General features: G+C 37.9%; 1 protein-coding gene across 2 annotated transcripts in view; it reads right to left on the bottom strand.

Moving 5' to 3' along the window:
- ABCC5 (ATP binding cassette subfamily C member 5) overlaps positions 1 to 17,337 on the bottom strand; it is a 168,255-nt gene that overhangs the window by 138,773 nt on the left and 12,145 nt on the right. Inside the window, exons 2-3 of one of the 2 annotated variants that reach the window (XM_077754472.1) lie at positions 14,322 to 14,411; positions 13,425 to 13,472 (exon numbers count right to left, since the gene is read on the bottom strand). In XM_077754472.1, coding sequence (XP_077610598.1) covers positions 13,425 to 13,453 — 29 coding nt within the window. In that variant the 5' untranslated portion in view covers positions 13,454 to 13,472; positions 14,322 to 14,411. The remainder of the gene's footprint in view (positions 1 to 13,424; positions 13,473 to 14,321; positions 14,412 to 17,337) is intronic. The other variant, XM_077754473.1, reaches the window with a different exon arrangement.

Raw genomic sequence — 17,337 nt, 5'->3', positions numbered from 1 at the left:
AGAATCAAAGCAGGTTGGGCCTCAGGGGCCCAGGCGTTTGTGCAGCAGTAGTTGAACGGTGGATTCCAGGCAGAATCACAACACACTCATTCTCATGGTACTCAGATGGCTCAGGTGTCCAGAAAAAAAACTCATAAAATCATCTACCAGAAATAGCCCCACATTAGAATGCATAATAGTGCAGGTGCTTGGGAAACCATTCATCAGCTCCTCAAAGTGCTAAACATAGAATTATGCTATAACCCAGCAATTCCACTCCTAGATACATGCCCAGGAGAAATGAAAACATATGTCCACACAAAAACTTGTACACATGGGGCGCCTGGGTGGCTTAGTCGGTTAAGCGTCCGACTTTCGCTTAGGTCATGATCTCGCGGTTCGTGGGTTCGAGCCCCGCGTCGGGCTCTGTGCTGACTGACAGCTCAGAGCCTGGAGCCTGTTTCAGTCTGTGACTCCCTCTCTCTCTGACCCTCCCCTGCTCACGCTGTCTCTCTCTCTCACCTAGAAATAAATAAAACATTAAAAAAAAAAACTTGTACACAATGCTTCATAGCAACATTATTCAAAATAGCTAAAACAACCCAACTGTCTATTAAGCAATGAATAAAGTTTCATATATCCACACAATGGAATATTATTATTATTTCGTTATAAAAAGGAACGAAGCACTCAGACATGCTACAACATGGATACACCTTGAAAACATAATGCTATATAAAAGTCAGTTACAAGAGACCACATATTATGTAATCCCACTTAAATGAAATATCCAGAATATGCTAATCTATAGAGACAGGAAGTAGATTAGAGGTTGCCAGGACTTGGTGGAGGAAGGGACAGGTAAATAAGGAATGACACTAATGGGTACAGTATTTCTTGGGGGGATGATAAAAATGTCCTAAAAGTAAACTGGTGGTAACTGCCTAACTCCATAAGTATAGTAAAAACCATTGAACTGTACACTCTAATAAGTGAATTTAATGGTATGTAAATTATATCTCAATAAAGTTGCTAAACAATAACAAAAAATAAATAGCCCCACCGCAAAATTCTTTGTGCCCATCACTTCCCTCTTATTCCCCTGCTCCATGCCGCCATCTCCCTGACTCTGACTCCTGGCTCCATATATTCAGTTTTCATTAATGTCTGTCCCTGAATTTCTTCCACCATCATATGACCCACCAGGGGCCCATGGACTGCAGCTCCCCACTCATGACTCCCATGTCAGCTCTGCATGCTTCCTTGAGTTGGAAATCACCCACAACTTCAAGTCAGACATAGTTTCCACCACCTCTAACTATATGAAACATTTGCCAGTCAGATCAGTTCAGAGATCCTTATTAGGAGATGGGAATTGAGACATTATACCTAAGATAAGTAGTTCCCAGAGCCTTGGACAGTTTCCCATGGAGGAGCTCAGGGGAGTACAATGAAGAATAGCAGCCCTGTTTCGCTTTCTGCAATTAAAGATGAAAACACAGGCTGGGGTAGCTGATAACCCCTGCTGATCAGAGAGTAGGTGGAGCTCCTATAAACGGAGCAGGCCATCAGGCTCAAATGAGAGCTTCTGCCCCTATGGACCATCTAGTCATCTGGTCCCCAGAACAGCAACATGGAATGAATGAAACAAGTAAAGCATTCATTCATTCATTTATTCAATCTTTACTAAGTGCTTATTTATGTAATAGATATTTAAGTGTTGGGGATAAACAAGACAGACAGGAGAAGGTTAATCTTCTAAAGTAACAAACTGATGATTTCATACACTGATAATTGCTCTGAAGAAAATAAAGAGTGAAACAGGACTTGGGACACCTGGGTGGCTCAGTCGGTTAAGCGTCTGACTTCGGCTTAGGTCATGATCTCACGGTTCGTGGGTTCGAGCCCCGCGTCGGGCTCTGACCTGACAGCCAGCTCAGAGCCTGGAGCCTGTTTCAGATTCTGTGTCTCCTCTCTCTCTGACCCTCCCCTGCTCATGCTGTCTCTCTCTCTCTCAGAAATAAAACATTAAAAAAATAAAGAGTGAAACAGGACAGAGAATGACACACAGATTAACAGGATGTTCTAGGAAGGCCTCTCTGAAAAAGTGACATCTGTGCTGGCTGAGAAATGGATGATCACATAATGAGGAGATGTGTCCTGGGATCCATACTGATGTATTCCTAAGGGGAGGTTGGGATGAAACATGATAGATAGACACTGCATTTATAGAAGTAGATCTGAGTAGCCAGGATCTTTGGATGAGCAAGGTGAGAAATTGGAAAGGGAGCCTCATATTGATTATTTTGATGCTATTGTGTAATATTTAGGAATTGTGAGGGTAAATATTTATAATCCACTCAAAGTGTTTAGAACAGAATCTTCCAAATGATTTTGATCACAGACACTAGTTTACTCACCCATACATACTGCCTTCCTCTAAAAAAGAATTGGTGTTAATATAGAATTAAAAAGGACAAAATTACAAGTTGCAGAAAAGTTATTGCTAGAATTACTATATATGTAATACATGCCATATAAGAGATATGAGTTTACCCATTTAGTTATAAAACAATGCCCTATAAACTTTAAAATAGGTAATACTTTTACAACACTTGTCTTGATATTGTATTACAAGTTATTTAACAAACTTCTGGTCTCTGAAAGAACATCACCAATGCAGTGTCACTACACAGGCAGATGTGTATATATCCAGTTTAACAATAAGATAGAAACTTAAAACACAAAGCTAAATGACTTAATGCAAATGCATCACAACATCCTGAAGGGGGTCATCAAAAAACCACGTGATGTTGAATAGACAATGAAACAAAGCTAGCAGTTTATTAAACAGCATGAATAGCAACTCAACCACCTCAGATCAATGCTGCTGATTACTAACAAAAAGCCCTGGATATTGAGAGAATTCCAGCAGTCCACATGTCTGCCCTCAGGAGGGAGCTTTGCGATCCTGCAGCCGGCAGGATCTCAGTAGAATGCCAAATCTGAATCTTGAAGATATTGAGTAATGTGAGATTTTTAGATTACAAATGCCTAAGTTTTCACAATCCTTAATTAGCAGGTCCCATCAGGGCAAAGCTGAAAAGGAAGACGTTAGGAAAATAATTTGTGTCTGTGGGCCTTTCGGGAGGTCCATACCGCCCTCTAGTGGGGACCCTACTCAGACCCTTCTGAGATCGTTGGTGACCTTAGGATATAAGCAAAAAAGCATAGTTTGCAGAGTGTACCTACATTATCCATACTTTCCCCACTAAAATTTGGACAAACGTATAAGATGACATGTAAATTCATTCATGTGAACAGACATATAAAAACCTATAAATAAAATTACATTCAAAACTTCATGAATTGCCTTTATTAAAAAAGTTATACAAAAATATGAAATTCGCAAAAAAACAAAGAACGCTTATCAACACCACCTGTGATTTTCATCATTGACCTACTGTTGAAGTTGACAATTTGGTGAACCTGTCCTTGTTGAGCAAGAACTCTGCTTGTTTGAATATTAATGAGTCTGAAGTGAAATAGAGACATGGTGGCTTCTACAGTTTTCATGAAAAAATGTTGGTTTAGGCCTTTCCTTGGTTTGGACACAGAAAAGTTATTTTAATAATAAAAGCCATCACTGGGGCACCTGGGTGACTCAGTTGATTAAGCACCTGACTCTTTTTTTTTTTTTTAAATTTGCATCCAAGTTAGTTACCATATAGCGCAATAATGATTTCAGGAGTAGAATCCAGTGATTCATCCCCTACATATAACACCTAGTGTTCATCCCAACAAGTGTCCTCCTTAATACCCTTTCCCCCTTCGGCCCATCCGCCCACACACAAACCCCCCAGCACCCTCAGTTTAATCTCTATATTTAAGAGCCTCTATGTCTTGCCCCCCTCCGTGTTTTTATATTTTTTTATAGTTTATTTATTTTTGAGACAGAAAGAGACAGACCATGAGGGGGAGAGGGGCATTGAGAGAGGGAGACACAGAATCCGAAACAGGCTCCAGGCTCCGAGCTGCCAGCACAGAACCTGATGCGGGGCTCGAACCCACGAACCACAAGATCATGACCTGAGCTGAAGTCGGACGCTTAACCGACTGAGCCACCCAGGTACCCCTGTTTTTATATTATTTTTGCTTCCCTTCCCTTATGTTCATCTGTTTTGTATCTTAAATTCCACATATGAGTAAAGTCATATGATATTTGTCTTTCTCTAATTTCACTTAACATAATAACACTCTAGTTCCATCCACATTGCTGCAAATGGCAAGATTTCACTCTTTTTTGATTGCCAAGTAATGCTTTATTGGATATATATATACCACATCTTCTTTATCTATTCATCAGTCAATGGACATTTGGGCTCTTTCTAAACTTTGGTGATTATTGATAGTGCTGCTATAAACATTGGGGTGCATGGGCCCCTTTGAAACAGCACACCTGTATCCCTTGGACAAATACCTGGTAGTGCAATTGCTGGATCATAGGGTAGTTCTATTTTTAGTTTTTTGAGGAACCTTCATACTGTTTTCCAGAGTGGCTACACCAGTTTGCATTCCCATCAGCAGTGCAAAAGAGTTCCTCTTTCTCCGCATCTTTGCCAACATCTGTTGTTGCCTGAGTTGTTGATGTTAGCCATTCTGATTGGTGTGAGATGGTATCTCATTGTGGTTTTGATTTGTATTTCCCTGATCATGAGTGATGTTGAGCATGTTTTTATGTGTCTTTTAGGCATCTGGATGTCTTCTTTGGGAAAGTGTCTATTCATGTCTTTTAAGTGCCTGACTCTTGATTTCAGCTCAGGTCATGATCTCACACCTTGTAAGATCGAGTCCTGTGTTGGTCTCCGCACTGATAGTGCGAAGCCTGCTTGGGACTCTTTCTCTCCTTCTCTCACTCTCTGCCCCTTCCCTGCTCACACGCAGTCTCTCTCTCTCTCTCAAAATAAATAGAAAAACATATTTAAAAATTCCTTTAAAAATGAAAGCCACCACTTACTGAGTACTTTATATATGCCATGTCTATCACATCCATTATCTCATTTTATCCTCACAACACTTCTGTGAGGTAGATGTTAACATTATTCCCAGTTTGCAGATAAGGGTACCAAGATAGAAGGAAGTTAGGGTCCTTCCCCAAGATCATACAGCAAGTAAATGACAGAACCATTTTGGACCCAATTATGTCTAATTCTTAATCCTATGTTTTAACACATGTAGGTCATTGCCAAACAATGCAGAAATAATAATTCTTGAATATGAAAAACTAAGCATTAGACTCTGAATCCAGAATGATCTACACCAAAAGATTCACCCTACTCACTCTATTTGACAACTCTTAGCCTCTGGGCATCAGTCTTCACTGAAGCCACCACCAGACTTTGGACTTTTCACAGCTCTTATGATTTCCTGACCTATCATTGAGACACTTAGAAACTGTCTTGTTCATACACACACACACACACACGAATTCATGCATAACTGGTGAAATCTGAATAAGCTATATGGATTATAACATTTAAAGACAATTTTCAGGAAAAGGTAAAAATCATGACACTCGTATAAAACGGAATACATATTGAAGAATGGATTGAACTCATACCGTATGAGAGAACCAGACAGATGTTATAACTGGTTCAAAGGAAGAGTCAAGAAGCACAAATTTAAATAGAGTAAAGATACTGAATTGCAACTAGAGGTAATTTTTCCACAGGAGGAGGAGAAGGGAAGTCCACTGGAACTCTAGAGGACAAGACAGAGTTTGCATATTGATAATGTTGAATTTTACTTTATCTGAGAGTCCTTTGTTCCTAGAAAACACCAATGGTTAAGAAATCTCCCCAGTCCTTTGCTCTCTGAAATCCTTCCACCCTTTTGTGTTTCAGAAAAGACCCACCTTTCCCCAAACAACTTAGGTTAAGACTCACTCACTGTCCACTCTCTCCTGACTCTGTAGCATTCACAGATCTCTCCCTTGTTTACCTATGATAAGACCAAACACAGACTGATCCCCTTTTGCCTAAATTCATTGGCAAGGCAAGACACAGATCTTTCAACCCCTGGCTGGTTGTCACGTGAATGATTAACTGAGATTAGAGCTGTTTATCCCCCAAAACTAGTTAGGCACAAAGGCAAACACTTCCTATTTACTGATTGAGACTTTCCCCTGATTGTAAAACAATCCCAGCTGTAAATCATTTTACCTATAACCTGCCTACTTCTCCTAAAAAGTCTAAGGCAAAACCACCCTGCTGAGGTACTCTAATCTATGGATATGGTTGATCTCCTTACAGCAACAGCCTAAATAAAGTCCATCTTCTTAATTGTTTGGTTTTTTGACAATATCCACCAGTTACCTGCAATTTAAAAAGAGTTGACATATAGCACAGAGACAATAAACAGGGTTATTTCAGAAAGCTGGGAACTGTTACTATGACAAGGCATAATTTCTCATTGAAGTAAACATTTTTCTCTGTAACTTCCACCCTTTTGATAAAAAATAATTTCAAAGGAAGATTATTCTTGATCACAAAGAAGGCTGGTCTCTAAGGTCACTATTTACATAGGTGCAACAAGAGTGATACTTTGCCACTTAGGGCTTCTTAAACTTGCTTTGCTGAAGGTTTTCCCCAAAAATATCAAATTTGGCTTTTAAAAGCCTCTCAAGGAGTGCCTGGGTGGCTCAGTTGGTTAAGCATTTGACTCTTGATCTCAACTCAGGGTCTTGATCTCAGCTTAGCTCTTGATCTCAGGGCTGTGAGTTCCAGCTCCACATTGGGCTCCACGTTGGGTGTGAAAAAAAATAAATAATAAAAATAAAACATTAAATAAATAAAAGCCTCTTGAGTCTAGGTAGCCACACCAACAACTCAACACCAAATTTCATCTGTGGTACCCATTGGGTGAATTTGTCTCTTCTTAAAAAAATTTTTTTAAACGTTTATTCATTTTTGACAGACAGAACGTGAGCAGGGGAGAGGCAGAGAGAGGGAGACACAGAATCTGAAGCAAGCCCCAGGCACAGGGCTCAAACTCATGAACCGCAACATTGTGACCTGAGCTGGTCAGACACCTGACTGACTGAGCCGCCCAGACACCCCAAATTCATCTCTTCTCAAAGTTTCACAAATACCCTAAGATTCCTGGGTCTGGCAAGAAAGTGACCTTACCCACCCAGAAGCTGGGAACCTTGTAAGCTAGGTACCAACCAATTTTCCCAGAAGGGTTTGTAAGTGTTGGCTCCATAAAGTCAACCTAGTTCCCTAAATGTGTTGTAATATTTGATTAAAGGAGCATCATTCCCAAATATAACACTCCAGGCAAAGTCTTGGTTGCATAACCAGTGTTTCCAATTATGTCCTGGTAAAAAGGAGGACAGATTCTTACTGAATCTATGCCAATAACTATATTGTTATGAAAATGTGATAATTATATTGTCATGAAATTAAGAATATTTAATAAGAGTTTCCAAATTTTAGAGGACTCGGAGAAGGAGAATAAGCTATCATTCACAAATGCTTCATTTTGGTGTATAAAAGTAGAGTCTAAAAAAAAAAGCAGAGTTATAATTATTAAACGGCTATGAGTTATAGATAGCTTAAGAGTTTAGAGTTTAAGATAGTTTAGGATAAGTTTAAGATAGCTTATATATCCATAAAATAGAATATTATGAAAATATTAACAATAATTTAAGCAAAAACAGTAATCATCCCTCCTCAATTCATCAGTCTTCTGTAATTAATTCTTGCTTCAGTGGGTCTTGGACTAGTAGTGTCATGAAGCCATTGGCTTCTCTAGAGTTCTAGAAATCCTGACTCAGTCCACTAGTATGGTTTCAAAATAGTTTAAGCAATGCCATCAGAAACCTGTACTCCAAAAAAAAAAAAAAAGAAACCTGTGCTCCAAAGTATCTGGAATAGTCCTTTTCCATAGAATTCTGAAACATTCCTTTGTTGAAGATGAAGTATTCTGGCCTGTAGTTGATTGAAAAGCTTTCAGGGAAGCATCAAATAAAACTATCTGTATATGACAGAAGATTTAAATGGTTTTAGTTAGCTTACTAGCTTATTATTGATAATTTTCAAAAATAAAAGACTTGATAAGAATTCATTATAAGAATTATGCAAAATAATAAGGAAATTTGGTTGTTTCTATGGCATGCAAAACAAGCTAATAAAGTCAATCCAAGAAAAGCTTTAGAAAAAACAATTATAAACATGATTAACTCTATTTTCAAAGAAGACAGTGAACATTACATCTAATTTATAAAAATGGATGAACATACTTTTTACAAAGAAAAAATATTGAGCCATAACATGTAATAATCCTGACTTTATATATCATGAATATACCAAACTTGTTGTAAGAATATACCAAGAACATATCAAGTATGTCAGGTAAAGAGATTCAGTAAGTCTTCAGTAAGTCCTAAACATCTGTATATTAATTAAACTACAAGTAATAGGTGATATGAATCCCCAGTTAAAGCCCATAAAATGCTAGATTCAAATTTAAGAAGTAAAAATGTGATCATGTTAATATTAAAAAGAAATAGTAACTGAAATTATGACCAAAGGCTCCCACCACATGACCAAGAGTCTGCTGCCCTCTCCTGGAAGCCAATACCCCATGATTCAGTTCTGGCTCAAAGGAAAGCGGACACACGCAGAACTACTAGACTTACTTTTGCTTTTTCTTCCTTTCTTCCTCTTAAAAAATGATTCTAAATTCACACAAAATTGTTAAAAATATTACAAAGAGCCCCTGTGTACCTTTTACCACGATTCCTCAATCATAGATATTTCCAAATCATTGAGAAACCATTGCAGAATTGATGACCCCTTAACCCTGAATATTTCAATGCATATTTCCTAAAAATTAGGACACTCTACTATACAGCCACTGTACAACCAACAAAATCAGAAAATTAACATCAACCCAAGATTACCGTGTAATTTACAAGCCCTACTCAAAATTTGCCTCTTGTTCCAATAATGTCTGTTATAAGGTGCAGCATTCAGCCCAGAAATAAACACTGCATTTAGCTTCAGTCTCCTTCAGTCTCCCTCAATCTAGAACAGTTTCTCAGTCTCTTTGTCTTTCATGATCTTGACATTTGTGAAGAGTGCTGCCAGTTAATTTCTAGATTGCCCCTCACTTTGTATTTGTCTAATTTGTACTTATAATTTATGCATTTTTTTGCAGGAATACCCCAGAAGTGATGCTGGGTTCTTCTCAGTGCATCAAGGGAAGTACACAATGTCAATTTGTCCCTTTAGTGATGATATTAACTGTTAACTAGTAGTTAAATGAATCAGTTTATTAGTAGTTAGTTAAATTAGTAATTAATTAGTAATTAAAGATAATTATAAAGTATGGCAGAAATTAAGTAATTAATGAGAGTTTTTCAGAAAGATGTTTTCAGACTATGTAATTACCCCATTCATCACCATAATGATTATTGTATGAATTACTTACTCAAAGATCTTTATGAAATTGTTGATTTCTAATTCCATCATTTCTTCTACATTTATTCATTGGCACACTAATGTAAAGTAGAGCTTTCCCTTTTATCTTAGTCATTTATATTAGTACATATTCATGGGGGTGCTTGGGTGGCTCAGTCTGTTGAGCATCCAACTCGGTTTCGGCTCAGGTCATGATCTCATGGTCATGGGACTGAGTCCACTACTGGCTCCAAGCTAGGTGTGAAGCCTGTTTGGGATTCTTTCCCTCCCTCTCCCTCTGCTCCTCATCCCCCAAAATAAAAATAAATAAAAACTTTAAAAGTATATATTCGTGGATTGTTATGTTATTAAGAGAATTAAATCCACTATTATCAGTATTTATTTTGATGCTCAATTACTTGAACTTATTCTAGACCAACAAAGAAGAAAGCAGTAGTTGACAATATGGCAGTGACAGGAATGTAGGGGAAATGTCCACTTCACTTGTCAATGCTCTTCTGCCAAAGACCACCAGAAACATATGTGTAGGGGCGCCTGGGTGGCTCAGTCGGTTGAGTGTCCAACTTCAGCTCAGGTCATGATCTCACGGTTCGTGGGTTCGAGCCCCGCGTTGGGCTCTGTGCTGACAGCTAGCTCAGAGCCTGGAGCCTGCTTCGGATTCTGTGTCTCCCTCTCTCTCTGACCCTCCCCTGCTCATGTTGTCTCTATCTCTCTCTCAAAAATAAATAAAATATTAAAAAAACGAAACAAAACAAAACAAAAAACAAGTCGGCTTTACTGCTCATTGCAACAAGGGAGAACACAAATCATAGTTAACCATGGGGTGTCTTAGGAAGAGAGGATTAGAAGAACCTGTTCTAGGATTTGGTCTTCACCCTTTGGGTGATTTAGGGAAAGCATAAAGAAGGAAGGATTTGTTCAAAATTGAATGCTGTCAGAAATCAGGGGTATGACTGCATAAAAAGTAATTGTNGGGGAGGAGGGATGGGCATGGAGGAGGGCACTCGTGGGGATGAGCACTGAGTGTTATGTGGAAACTGATTTGACAATAAACTATTTGTAAAAAAAAAAAAGAAGAAAAGAAAGATTAAAGAGATTAAAAAAAAAAGCTAGCAACCACCAAAAAAAAAAAAAAAAGTAATTGTCATTCTAAATTCTTCCTAATGCAAGAGGGGAAATATTTGGTATTTTGTGGCTTTACATAGTTATCTTGCTTTTGTATGTGAGTAGACAAAATTATGAAGTAGCCTTGTTTTTTCTCATTCTGTCATGGTCTCAGGGTAATCACATCTGAGGTTCGTATTCTATAAGATTGTTTACAAATGAACAAATGGCCTGTAAGTGTCAGATCGCTTCTGGACATGAGAGACTGCTTCTTTTTTTTTCCCTCAAAATGTTAAGAGTGGGGAGTGGGTGATTGTGCAATGTCACATACCAGCATTCTATTGGATTACCACAGTTCCTAACACAGCTTTCTACCACCATATATATTACAAACTTTATACTTTTTCTAAGTGGCAAAAATGAACATAATTATATTGCCTCTTTAGAGCATATAAAATAAGAACAGAGGATGAAATGGATGAAGAGGGTCGAAAGGCAAAAATTTCCACTTATAAAATAATAAGTCACGAGGACGTAATGTACAGCATGGTCATTACTTGAAATACTTGAAAGTTGCCAAGAGAATAGATCTTAAAAGTTCTCATCACAAGAAAAAATTTTGTAACTATGCTTGGTGACATGTTTTATTTTATTTTTTTAAAGTTTACTTAAAACTCATTCAGCTGACCAAGCCACCTAAGCACCCTTGTATGGTGACATGTTAACTAGACTTAAGGTGGTGATCATTTTGCAATATATCAAATATCAAATTATTATGTTGTGCACCTGCAACTAGTATAATGTTATATGTCAATTATATCTCAATAAAAACAAAACAAACAAACAGAAACAGATAGATGGCTGACCTTAACAAACCAGGGGAGGAACTTACAAAGGGGTTTCAAGAGCCTAGCCAGGAGCAGTACTGCCCAAACAGAGAAAGTATAGCTTTATGACTAAGATCACATTCTTTGGAGCCAGACTACCTGGGTTCATCTTGCACCTCCGGGCTTCTTACGAGCTATGTGACCGTGGGCAAGTTCCTTAGCAACCCTGAGCCTCTGTTTCCTCACCTGAAAAGTCGAAGACTAACAGTTCCAGTTCATAAGGCTGTTTTGTGGATTAAAAGAAATAATTCTTATAAATGTTATGGAACCATGCATTCAATAAACATCAGCTATTATTACAAAACAAAAATGAAGAAGCAAAAATATGTAAACTCAAAATTATGTTTAGTAATCAGTGTTTGAGTTTAGAAATGATCTAAACAGGGGTGCCTGGGTGGCTTAGTCGGTTAAGCGTCTGACTTTCGCTTAGGTCATGATCTCCCGGTTCGTGGGTTCGAGCCCCGCGTTGGGCTCTGTGCTGACTGCCAGCTCAGAGCCTGAAGCCTGTTTCAGTCTGTGACTCCCTCTCTCTCTGACCCTCCCCTGCTCACGCTGTCTCTCTCTCTCTCTCTCTCCTAGAAATAAATAAAAAACATTAAAAAAAAAAAAAGAAATGATCTAAACATTCAATAAATATCCATGAACTCAATTTAGTATCAGTCCAAAGCTTTAGGTTACCTAACTACCTTACAAATCCTCTTCAAGCTGACATACTACAAAGCAGTTACTACTGAAATACATTTTCAATAAACAAAATAATAAAATAATTACTGTCAGAATAATGAATCAATTTGGTTAAACACAAATCTATGTTTTTCATAACCTTAAAAATTAAGTAGAAGTAATGCTACCTATTTGATGAGTAAATCTGCATACATTTAGGAAGAATTTTTCAAAGTAGAATAAAAACATAAACTTGTAACACTGATAAATGAAAGGAAACATCGCTCTTTTTATTTTCTTAAAGTTTATTTATTTTGAGAGAGAAAGATACAGAGAGTGAGCATGGGAGGAGCAGAGGAAGAGGAGACAGAGAATACCAAGCACGTTCCACACTGTTAGCACGGAACCCAACACAAAGCTCAAACCCACAAATCATGAGATCATGACCTTAGCCGAAACCAAGAGTCAGACACTTAACCGACTGAGCTACCCAGGCACCTACATTGCTCCTTTTATTAAGCCAAAGTTACTAAACCAGTCTCATTTGCCAAAAAATTACCTAAATCACGTGAACTTGAAGTCTTAACAATTCTGTGTCAGAATAAGAACACTCTTTAAGTCTAGCACACTGAGAGTATTACCAGTTCAACTTCCTGGTTGAATATTTCCCTTTTGAAATGAGGAATATTCAGTTTATAAAAGTACTTATTTATTTCTATAAGCCAATCAGAATACAGATCCTTAGAGAGACCTTATAATCAATTTAGTAATGCCATCTGAAGGTAGAAAATATTTCACTTTCATACAATGAGAGGTAAAAACCTTCTGAACTATAGATGTAACAACAGACAAACAAGTGCAAATAGAACGTTGAGTTTAAATTTTAAAATTTCATCCATAGATCAAGAGTAGACACAAAATTATAAAACTCCATGGTCCATGTAAAAGGTCTATTCTATCCACAACAGATATAAATTCTTCATTGATTTGAACTCAAAATAGGCAAACACACAAATAGAAAAGATTAACAAACCAGTCTCTAACATTTTTCATCCCATGGGGACAAGCTATCTACAGACCATTAATCCATTTACAGAAATCATCAAATGATCAGACCATAAAACCAAATTTCCAATTGGGAGTAATTTACCAGCTAAAACAAATTGAAAACAAAACTAAAATTTGGAAAAACAGAGAGTCACAAAAGTCCTATTGCCTCTTTGGATTTACCTTGGGAAGCCAAGAAATGATGTGCCCCGGTTTACGCCACCCATGAGATTGATGAATGTTACCTGGCTCTTGTTACCTGATGAATAAGGTGAATCCCCTGGGCATCTTGGTGGAATTTCCAAAACTGTTAAAAGATAATTTCAGAAAAAAGCAAAATCATGAATTTTATACAGATATAAAAATGAACATATGTTAAAATTTTTATTTTCCTTTTATGAGGGGGCCAAGCAGATGTTATACCTAGTTCAAAGGAAAAATCAAAAGGACACAACTTTATATGGAATAATGGGATGGTGAGATGAATTGTAAGTAGACACAAAATTAATTTTTCCACAAGGAGGAAGAAAGTTAATTGCATCTCTACCAGACAGGACAAAATTCACCTATCTTTCAGCAATCTACAACTTTCAAGAGTGGTAAAATAGCCGAAAGACAAGAAACACAGCTAGAATCAGAGAGCACACCCTGAAGGGTGTGCTATATGTGATGTATAATTTTCCATTAAAACACAAAACTTTTTCTACAGCTAATCTTTTTTGCTTACTTTGTACCAGGAATTGTGCTAAATGCTTCATAAGCTTATCTCGTTTAATCATACACTAACTTGGAGAGGTGGGTACTATTATTAAGAATATTTGGTACTTTCTCTGGCAGCATATATATTAAAATTGGAGGGGCGCCTGGGTAGCTCAGTTGGTTTAGCGTACGACTTCGGCTCAGGTCGTGATCTCATACTTCATGAGTTTGAGCCCCATGTCAGGCTCTGTGCTGACAGCTCAGAGCCTAGCGCCTGCTTCAGATTCTGTGTCTTCCTCTCTCTCTGCCCCTCCCCTGCTAATGCTCTGTCTCTCTCTCAAAAATGAATAAACATTAAAAATAAAAAATAAAAAACTGGAATGATAAAGAGAAGATTAGCATGACCCCTGAGCAGGAATATTTTGCAGATTGGGGGACACCTACGTGGCTCACTTACTTGTGTCCGATCTTGATTTCAGCTCAGGTCTTGATCTCAGGATCTTGAGTTCAAGCCCCATAATGGGCTCCATGCTGGGCATGAAACCTACTTAAAAAAAATTTTTTTTTAAAGAGAATATTTTGCAGATTAGGAAACTGAGGCTAGAGGGTTTAAGGAAAGACCCTATAGCTTTTAATTGCTTATATCTCTTAGACTAAGAGCCACTAAAAAAACCACTTTATTGAGGTATTTTATATACCATAAAATTCACCTATTTAAGGGTACAATTTAGTGACTGTTAGTAACTTCACCATAGTATAACCATTACTATAAATCAGTTTTAGAACATTTTCATCCAATAAAATGCCTCACATCCATTTACAGCTAACCCATGTTCCACAGCCAGACCCAGAAAACCAATCTACTTTATGCATGTATAGATTTGCCTTTCCTGAACATTTCATATAAATGCTCCCTCTGTTTCATTTTCTCAAAATAATTAAATCAACATTTTTTAAAAATTTAAGACACAAGGGTACCTGGGTGGCTCAGTCAGGTAAGCCTCCAAATTTGGCTCAGGTCATGATCTCATAATTTGTGGGTTCAAGCCCCAAATCAGGCTCTGTGTTGACACCTAAGAGCCTGGAGCCTGCTTTGGTTGGATTCTGTGTCTCCCTCTCTCTCTGCTAAGTCCCTGCTCGTGCTCTGTCTTTTCCTATCTCTCAAAAATAAATAAATGTTTTTTAAACATTTTTAGGGGCGCCTGGGTGGCTTAGTCGGTTAAGCGTCCGACTTTCGCTTAGGTCATGATCTCGCGGTTTGTGGGTTCGAGCCCCGCGTCGGGCTCTGTGCTGACTGCCAGCTCAGAGCCTGGAGCCTGCTTTGGTTGGATTCTGTGTCTCCCTCTCTCTCTGACCCTCCCCTGCTCACGCTGTCTCTCTCTCTCCTAGAAATAAATAAAACATAAAAAAAAAAATTTAAAAAAAATTTTTTTAGTAAAAAAATTTAAGACACAGATTCTCATCTTTTTCCCCCCCAGATGAGATTTTTATCACTTATGTTCTGACATCATTAGCAAGTAGACTGCAGAATGACATATCTCTGAGCTGGCCATCCACTACTCCCTCTATCTCAGAATATAAAATGTAGCCAAAGACTTGAGGCCAGGAGTCATATGCAAGTAATTGAAACACCAAGCCTGTGTCTCATATTGGTATTGAGTCTGAATTTACACCACACATATGATGTAAGTTTCTTAAAAATTCAAACACACACACACACACACACACACACACACACACAAAATGACTAGACCTGGTTAAAATCCAAAGGCTATGGCAGAAACAAATGACAATTTTCTTTGTAGGGAAATTTTGCAACCCAGGCACTAGAAACTCCCACTGAAATAACCTCCTACTGAAGATGAGTTTACTATCAAAAGAGTTAACAAATCATATGAGGAAACAAACCTCATGAGACAAAGCAAAATTGTCAGCATACCAAGAACTAGATGTAATAAAACAATCTGAATGGAGATGTAAAATAAATATGTTCTGTCAAAAGAAATTCAGAGAGCTCTAGTTGATATGAATATTATATTGAGCAAGGAACAAACTGAACAAACCACCACAATGGTTAAGAAACTCAACTCTCAGCAGTTACAGCTCAGTTTATAAACCATAAATGTGGAAGTACATTTTCTATTGTGGATTGGTTTCTAATCTAGAAACTTAGATTCTTTTTCATTGCAAGCTTACTTTGCATCTGATTAGCTAGGAAGCTTTTTTTTTTTTTTTAAGTAACCTCTATGCCCAATGTGGAGCTTGAACTCACCACCCCAAGACTAAGAGTTCCATGCTCCACCAACTGAGCCAGCCAGGCATCCCATGGCTAAGAAGTTTTAAGGTCATGCTGACATGAAGAAATGTTAACTTTTGTTTAAGGTCAGAGTAAGCATTTGGGGAAATCAAGACAGTTTTAGGTTTTGGTTGATGACTATGAGTGTTCAGTCTAGGAGTATATTCAAACTGTGGTCTCCATTTTGGTTTTGCTTTAGCGGTTCTAAATAATAAAAGATTAAAGAAATATTGGAAACCACAATGAAGAAGAAGCTAAGAGAAAAAGAAAGAAAGAAAGAAAGGAAGAAAGAAAGGAAGGAAGGAAGGAGGAAGGGAGAGAGAAAAAAAGAACCAGATACAACTTATAGAAACAAAAAAATAGGTAACTAAAATTGAAAACTCAGTGGAAAATTAGAGGATAGTTTAAATACAAAAGAGAAAGGGCACCTAGGTGGCTCACTCGGCTAAGCGTCCAACATCAGCTTAGGTCAAGATCTCGCAGTTCGTGGCTACAAGCCCAGCATCAGGCTCTGTGCTGACAGCTCAGAGCCTGGGATCTGCTTCAGCTTCTGTGTCCCCTTCTCTCTCTGCCCCTCCCCTGCTCATGCTCTGTCTCTTTCTCTCACTCAAAAATAAATAAACATTAATAAATAAATAAATACACTAGAGAAGAAAATCCATTACCTGGAAAGAAGATGTGAAAGAATTACGAGGGACATAGATAAAGGGGTGCAAAATATGAAAGAGGGATATGTTAGGCAGAATAATGGTCCTCTAAGGATGTCCATATCTCAATCTCTGACACCTGTGAACATGTTATACGGAAAAGGGGAATTAAGGTCGCAGACGGAATTAAATTGGCTAATTAGCTGACCTTGAGATAGGGAGAGGGTCCTGGATTATCCAGGTGGGTCCACTGTAATCACAGAAGTTTTTTTTAAATGAAAGAGGAGAGAAGAGCATGAAAAACAGAGATGGCAGTGTGAGAAAGACTTGCCAATGTTGCTGGCTTCAAAGATGGAAAAGTGGGACCATGAACCACGAAATTCAGGCAGCCTCTAAAAACTGGACAAGACAATGAATTTTCTCGTAGAGCCTCCAGAAGGAATGCAGCCCTGGCAAAACATTGATTTTAGCCCAGTTGGACTCATTTCAGACTTCTGTAAAATAATAAATCTGTGTTTCTTAAATTTTAA

Source organism: Crocuta crocuta, unplaced genomic scaffold (genome assembly GCF_008692635.1).
Source record: "Crocuta crocuta isolate KB4526 unplaced genomic scaffold, BGI_CrCroc_1.0 scaffold70, whole genome shotgun sequence".
Lineage (NCBI taxonomy): Eukaryota > Metazoa > Chordata > Mammalia > Carnivora > Hyaenidae > Crocuta > Crocuta crocuta.
The sequence above is the reverse complement of the archived record's forward strand: the minus strand, read 5'-3'. Positions and strand labels throughout refer to the sequence as shown.